General features: G+C 44.0%; 1 protein-coding gene across 5 annotated transcripts in view; it reads right to left on the reverse strand.

Annotated features, from left to right (window-relative positions):
* Fbxw10b (F-box and WD repeat domain containing 10B) overlaps nucleotides 1-8,133 on the reverse strand; it is a 32,271-nt gene that overhangs the window by 12,992 nt on the left and 11,146 nt on the right. For all 5 annotated transcript variants that reach the window (XM_055594232.1, XM_055594231.1, XM_055594230.1 and 2 more), the window contains exons 7-8: nucleotides 6,795-6,995; nucleotides 4,187-4,308 (exon numbers count right to left, since the gene is read on the reverse strand). In XM_055594232.1, the coding sequence (XP_055450207.1) occupies nucleotides 4,187-4,308; nucleotides 6,795-6,995 (323 nt within the window). The remainder of the gene's footprint in view (nucleotides 1-4,186; nucleotides 4,309-6,794; nucleotides 6,996-8,133) is intronic.

Genomic DNA, 8,133 nt, shown 5'->3' on the forward strand with positions numbered 1-8,133 from the left:
AGGAAGGAAGGAAGGAAGGAAGGAAGGAAGGAAGGAAGGAAGGAAGGGACTTAAAGATTCATTGATAATGTGCTTTGCCTCAAAGAACTTAAGACGAGGAAGTTACTTTTTGTGACTGCAATGGTGTCCTAGTCTGTTCTATTTTGGTAGGCTAGGCAGGCAGGTGGCAGAGCCCTTGAAAGACAAAGCAGGCTAGGGTCCACCACCCAGGTCAGTGTAGTGCAAACGATATTTTGCTCATTGTGGGTTTGGAGCCTTAATTTGGCCTTTTAAAATGCTGGACTCAAATGCGCATCTTGACCGCTCAGTTATCTTGGCGCCCCTCCAAGTTCATACCTATGGCAAGTGTCTAACTCCTGTCCTCAATCCCAACCCCACTGTGATATTCTGAGAAAGCACACAGCCTTCCTTAGCAGCCCCATGACATCATGGGTCATAAATGCTGAGACTTGAGCCCCTGATCGTGAACTTGATCAGAATGGCCCACTGGGAACCTTGGAGATCAAGGCTCTCTGATGGCTTCGAGGCTGTGGCTGCCCTCCCTCCTCAAACCCTCATCTAGACAGTTTTCACCATGGCTTCCGCACTCCACAAACCAGTGGTGGCGATGGCATTTGTTCAGATGGATAAGGACATGGCAGTTGGGAGTGTCACTCCTTTCTTTGCGAAGTCAGAGCACATCTAGTCCTTTCTCTCGGCTTATCCCTGACAGCCGGTGACTCCCAAAATCTGCACTTTGTCTTTTCCTCTCTCCTGCTCTCCAGAAGAGGTTTCAGCCATGCTTAGGTCTTGCATCTTTCAGTATGAGTTCATCCCAGCATCTTCCTAGGTGCCACATGCTCAGGTTTAACCAACCACAGACTGAAATAGTTGGTAATAAAAATGGTACCTGTACTAGACACTGTATACATTCTATACTAGATATATTCATCGTCATTACATAAGCAATGCTATTTATGTGGCATTTGCACTGTGCGATGTGTTAATGTCATCTAGAGGTGGTTTAAAGCATGCAGGAGGGTGTGTAGAAGTTCGTGTGCCACTTCACCCAGGAGCACCTGCAACCTCAGATGTGGTTGGTATCCAGGGGAGGAGCTCCTGTCTTCACTCTCCTGTGGACACAGAGGAACAACTGAAATGGGTACCTATCAGATCGATCCATCTATCTAGAGCCCTCATCCAGGGCATTCGTTTTCAGGAGGTTCTCATTTGAGTGTTCTCAGAAATCTCATCTTCATTGTGTTTGCACTCGAAGGCTGTTGGCTAGAACATATTACCACAAGGTTTCTGGCTGAAATACAAACATTTTTGTCTCTGTCTTCTCTACCCTCACCCCCACAGCTACCCCCTAACCCTGAGCCCTCCTTGTTCCTTAGCCTCTCTGGATCTGTGGGATGTAGTGCGATTACCCACTTACAAGTGAGTACCTACCATGTTTGACTTTCTGGGTCTGGGTTGCCTTGCTTGGGATGATTTTTTTTCTGGTTTCATCTACTTGCCTGCAAATTTCATGATGTATTTTTTTAAAAGCTGAGTAATACTCCATTGTGTAAATGTACCATGTTTTCTTTAGCCATTCTTCAATTGAGGAACATCTAGGTTGTTTACAGTTTCTGACTATTATGAAAAAAGCCACTGTGAACATAGTTGAGCAGGCGTCCTTGTGGGAAGGTGGAGCATGTTTTGGGAATATGCCCAGGAGTGGTATATCTTCGGTCTTGAGGTTGATCGATTCCTAATTTTCTAAGGAAAAGCCATATTGATTTCCATAGTAGCTGTGCAAGTTTGCACTCCCACAAGCAATAGAGGAGCGTTCCCCTTGTTCCATATCCATGCCCCCATTAGCAGTCACTTGTGTTACTAACCTTAGCCATTCTGAGAGATGTAAGATTGAACTTCAAAGTAGTTTTGATTTGCATTTCCCTGGTAGCTAAGGACACTGAACATTTATTTAACTGTTGCCCAGCCAGTTGATATCCTCTCTATTGAGAATTCTTGGTTTAGATCTGTACCCCATTTTTAATTGGATTACTTGTTTTGTGGATAACTAGTTTCTTGAGTTCTTTATATGTTTCGGATATTAGCCCTCTCTCAGATATGGAGTTGGTGAAACTCTTTTCCCATTCTGTAGGAAATATATTGTCTCTTATAGAAGTAAGGTATGCTATCATATGAAGCCAAAGCATGAAGATGCTTCAGGGAAAATCAATTTCTTTGTCCTTCACTGTAGCATTCTAGAAGCCACCCTATCCCATGGTTTATGACCCATTCTTCCACCTTCAAAGTCAGCAATATTACACCTCTTCAGCCTTCTTTCACAGCCACATCTCCATTGGATTACAGTCAAACACTTCTCTGGTTTTTAATGGAATCACATGAATACAATGCCCACTGTCAATAATCCAGAATAATCTGCACATAAGGTCATTAACTTAATCATATCTGAAAAAAAAAGAAGTCCTTTTTTGCTTCCCAAGATGCATTAGTCTATGGGGGTGGGGAGTATAACATTTGCCAAACTCAGTGCCAGAAAGCAACTAGAGTCCCATAATCCTCTCTGTGGGGAGTGCCTGCAGTTGGCCCAGAGACTTCCCAATCAGACCCTATATCACTTCCACTTGCCACAGTAGTGACCAAGCTACCAACACATGTGCCTTTAGGGGAACACAACTAAGCGAAAGATAATACGGTCACCAGTTTCAAGGGTTAGAGTGTAAACATGTTTGCTTGGCCATTATGGAGGTAGTAGAACATTCTGCTGATGGAGCTTCTAAAACTGAACCTATGACCTCCTCTCCACTTTCTCCCTACTTTGTTCTCCCTCTATAGTCTTTATTATTTCCATAAGTTGTATTTTTATATTCCAGCTATCCTGGGATTTTGTAAATGGAATTATTACTTCCTTTTATAGCCTTCTTTTTTTTTTATCAAGTTGATGAGAAAGTCCTGGTAATTTCCCCTTTGGAAGTCTCTCTTTGGCCTGGGCAGATCCATCTATATTTCCTTACATTTGCCTGGTCTCAGGTATTTTGAAGACACCATGGCAGTGTTCTAGGGTACATGGTGTCTTACTTTATTCCCTATTTCCACACAGTCACCCCCTTCAGAGTTCTTCCAAACTTTCATCTGAGTTATCATCTGAAGCACACATAAGAGCTGGGTGAGGTGGTGCATGCTTATAATCCCAGCACTCTGGAAGAGGCAGGTGGATCTCTCTGAATTCAAGGTCAGCCTGATCTACAGAGAGAGTTCCAGGTCAGCCAGGGCTACACATAGAAATCCTGTCTCAAAAAACAAAAACAAAAAAATAAATAACAACTCTTAAAGTATGCATAACATCATGTCAGGTCCAAACTGAAAACACACCTGTGGCTTTAAAGTTCAGTGTTGCATCATGGTGCAGGAAGTGCACTATAACCAGGCCCCAAACAAGCTTAAAAGACCAGTATCCAGTGCCACACACAGCATTCCAGCCACAACAAACACTGGGGAGTACTCAATACAGTCCCTCCCGGGCAACTGTCTGTCCTTGCTCACTCTGCTTGCAAGATCTTCTGCTACCCGCCTATGAAACTACTCATCCTTCAGAGCACACTCACGTGGTATCCTGCTGATGGAGCTTTTCCTAATTTACTCGTATTTCTGTGTTTCCTTTGGATGCTGACTGTGGCTAGGAGCACATGACTGAGAGCCAAACAGTCTTCAATTCAAATCCTACATTATTTTTCTGTCTTTGTAGCTCTGACTGTGGCTACTTTCCTGCTCTCAGTGGTTGTGATGGCACTGCTAATTACCAACCTGACAAAACCTAGAACGTGATGGGCCTCAGAATGTGTCTGTTGGGGAATATCACAATCACATTAATTAACGTGCTTGGTATCATTCCCTAGGCAGGTGATTTTGGAGTACTGTCAAATGGAGAGGGTGACAGATCCATGAATAGATGCACAAATAACAGAATAGAGACTAGTTGTGGAAATGAGTAGAGTACATGCTGAGTGAGGGGAAATGTGCCTGAAATCCCAGAACCCAGGGGCTGATAGGAGGATCACGAGTTCAAAGCAGCCCAGGCTATATAAGTAGACCCTATCTAAGGTGGAGGAGGAGGGAAGGAAAGAGGAGGCAAGTGGAGGGAGGGAAAAGGAGGGGTAGAAAGAAAACAAGAAAATGAAGGCAGATTTCTCACCTTTCACCTGTCCATCTCTTGCTCCAGATACAAGCCTGTTCTTATATAAATCCAGACAAGTGATTGTCCCCTGGTGGCCGTAGAAGACTCGTACACAAACCCCAGTTTTCACATCCCAGTATCTGCAGAAATGGGGGTATGTTTTAGAGATTTTCTGAAGGCCCCAGAATCCTACTGTATAGGGTTCCCTTAGATAGCTAGGTAGTTAAACAGGCAGTGGAGTTGTGTCACTGTTAGCGTCTGGGAAGACCATCCCTACAGAAAAAAAAACAATTCAGTGCAGTGCACACGTTAGGACTAGTGACAGAGGTGAGCAAGTCTGGGCACAGATCAACCTACGAGACTCAAACCATCCCTCTATCTATCAGTAACCAATCTGAAGGCATAAGGATGTGATGCTATTCCGGATGGAATAGAATTATGAGGGTTAGTCAGACTGCACAAGGCTGTTAGATGGCTTTAAACAGAACAAAGAAGGGATCTGGGGAGATAACTCAGTAAGAAAGGCAAGGGCCTGAGCTTGACCCCCAGAACCTACAGAGTAAAGGGCCCAGTATGGTGACGTGTGCTGTACTGTGGGTGCTGGGGAGGTGGCAGCTCCGAGAGGCTTACTAGCCAGTCAGCCTCGCCTGTGAGGAGAGTTCAGGATGGTGATGCACTCGTACCTCAAAAAAGAAAAGGTGGATATACCTAGAGAAAGATTAGGTGTGGGCTGTAGCTGCAGCTCAGTGCCTTGCGTTTGGGAGGTCCTAGGTTCAATCCCCAGCCCTGGTTAGATAGTGAGCTGCCCTGAGGAGTGGAAGGGTAGATGAATAGCTGAGTTAAAACCGAAACGAGGCCTCGTGCAGAGCGAGAATGATCCCATGGTGTGAACCGTGGTACACAGGCAGTCATGCTCCTTTCCCTAATGTCCGAAGACAAGCCCAACAAACCAAAGCCAGAGAATAGCCACAAGATGGGTGAGCTGGTAGGACTTCCCTACAGATACAAAGATTTAAAAACCAAAGCAATTAAGACAGCACTGAGCAAGGACAGACAGACAGAAAAACGGAGTAGAGCTGAGAGCCTAGAAATGGCAAGCTAGAGAGGAGAGTCTTAGGCACAGGTAGCCACGTGGACCAGCAGAAGAAGGGCCTTTTATTTTATTTTTTTATTTTTTCCATGATTGGTGCTGAGACGGTTGGGGACACAAATGAAGAACCTCTTAAAACAAGAAGCAGTCATAACAAAACTTAGTTTTAGGTGGACTGAAGACCTGAAAGTGAAAGGCAAGCATAAAATGAGCCAAGACACCACAAAGCCAGACCTGATGTTGCATACCTGTAATCCCAGCATTCCAGAAGCTAAGGCAGGAGAGTCTAGCCTGGGCTACATAGCTAGACACTTAAGAAAGCCAGAACCCAAACTTCAGGCACCAGGTGATGTAGCCAAGATCATGCGTGACAGCATTCTGGAACTAAATACCAGATTAACACCAATCATTCATCTGCACCAATATTCCAGTGGGACACTGGGAGTACACGAAAACAAGCTACGACAGCTGTGCTCCTCCTAGGGTAAATCTTAAACCAAGTCCAGGTCAAGAACCAAGTGTTTTCAAAGTGTAATTCCACCTATTTTGACTTAAGACAGGGGTATGAATAAATAGTTCATATTTCTGAAAATATATAAAGCAAGGAGGAAAATCTAAAAAGAAATACAAGACAATAATCAGTATAAAAAATGGGGCAACATTACCCTGCTAGAAAGAAGAAACAAGGAGGATGAAATCCCTTGGAGGCCAGGGAAGGGCTCCTTCCCGCTCCTAGCAATGGGCACATTTGTTTCATTCTTTAAGATGAACGTCTGAAAGGATTGCTCAGCCATTAACCAGAGTTTGTGTCCCGGCACCACACCAGCCTCACAGTGGTCCAAAACGCCAGCTCCGGGGCATCCAGTACTCTCTTCTAGCCTCCGAGGGTGCAGCTACGCTCACAGCCTTGTACTCACCCACAGGCGCACACACATACTCATGTATTTTTTAAATTTTAAATTAAATCTCTAAAGCTAAAATATATGAATATATGCAATTTAAACATGATTTTGCTTCCACATTATATTTCACACTCATAAGAAAACTAATTTCAGCCGGGCACGGTGGCGCACGCCTGTAATCCCAGCACTCAGGGAGGCAGGGAGGCAGGTGGATCGCTGTGAGTTTGAGGTCTACAAAGTGAGTCCAGGACAGTCAAGGCTACACGGAGAAACCCTGTCTCAAAATACAAAAACAAAAAGAAAAAAAAAAAAAACTAATTTTCCTTGAAGGAATCTATTTTGAAAATATGTAAATTACATCTTTATTTAAGCATATTTTTTAAAAAAAAGAAAATTTCTTGTTTTCAGTGACAACACCTGATAACTTACAAATCTATTTCAAACAGCAAATAAAATCTTCGCTTTTATCTTGAAAAAAATTCTACTTTTATAGATATTCTAGAAGTAATAATAATTCAGGATAACCTATAAATAAATACAAAATGGAAAAAGCATGCCATGCTTGCTTCTCCCAAAAGCTACCTACTTTTTGCTGGCCCTAGGCAGTACGATGATCCTGGCCTGTACCTCTCACCTGATGGTCAGGTCGTAACTCCCACTGAGGAGAATGTTGTCTGGCTCAGACAGGAAGAGGGCCTTGATACTACCAGCATGGCCTCGGAACTCGATGTGCCTCTCCTTAGCCTTCGTGATGTCCAGGAGGTGGATCTTCCGGTTGGATGAGACAGCCACCAGATCACCCCCATTGTAGTGGATGACTCTGTTTTGGTCCCACCTGGGTTTCAGGATATGGTAGGGGTGGACCCGAAGAACAAAGAGTTAGTGTCCTTCCTGGGCTTACGCAGCACCTGGCTTTTGCCTAAGCTGGAGGAATAATGGAAAATTTGGGGGGCTTTCAGAGGGCAAGGCCAAATGACAACGGGACCTGATGACCTCTACCTCACATCAATGTCAAGAGGATTGAACCCTGAAGACATGGCTAAATCTGCTTATTTATGCTAAATCCTGAAAAGGCAGCCTAGACTGAGGGACAGTTCCCTTTAGCTGACCATGGAAGTCTGTTTCTCATAGAAAACGTCAGAAGGATATAGTTGGGAAGTCCCGTATGTACTGCATTTCCTCTTCCTGTCTTTCCCCCTTAACCAGTAGCCAAGGAGCAGTTCTTAGGCTCAGGCTTCTCTACTAATTAGTACCACTGACAATAAAGAAGACTTCTATACTAACTAGTACTTCTATACTAACTAGTACTTCTATACTAACTAGTACTTCTATACTAACTAGTACCACTGACAATAAAGAAGAGTGTGGCATGCCCTTTGCTCATAATGAGCTTTATAATCAGTCTACTGCCAACAGGAGAGGAAGTGATTTCCCTATTGGAAAACTATTCCAAAATTAGGTATTATATGAAAAGGATGACCAAATAATTTGTCCGAATAGAGCCATCTTTAATTGTGAAATAGGACTCTGTTGTGGAGTACACCATGGCCACAGAGTAAGGAGGCAACGATCCAGCGAACAGGAAGGCAAAATCGCTTTGATCGCTTTGACTTGGAGGAAGTCTTGGTTATTTATCTCCTGCTTCCTTGTGTCGTATCTCTGGTGCAGCCCTTCCCCCAACACACACATCTAAAGAGGAGCTGTCACCAAACAAGTTGTCAAAGCATCCCACACTGACCAAAAATAAAGTAAAGGCAGCCTCTAAAAACCTTGTGAATAAAGAGAAAGGACCTAGGACAACAATATGGCAAAAGTCTATTAAAACACTTTCTCAAGGCTGGGGTTATAACTCAATGACAGGTGCATACAGGCCTAGCTTGTGTGAGGGCCCGTGTCCCATCCCAGCCTTAGAGGAAGGAAGGAAAGAGGAAGGAAGGAAGGAAGGAAGGAAGGAAGGAAGGAAGGAAGGAAGG

This window comes from Psammomys obesus, unplaced genomic scaffold, assembly GCF_907164565.1.
Source record: "Psammomys obesus unplaced genomic scaffold, mPsaObe1.curated_primary_1811, whole genome shotgun sequence".
NCBI lineage: Eukaryota > Metazoa > Chordata > Mammalia > Rodentia > Muridae > Psammomys > Psammomys obesus.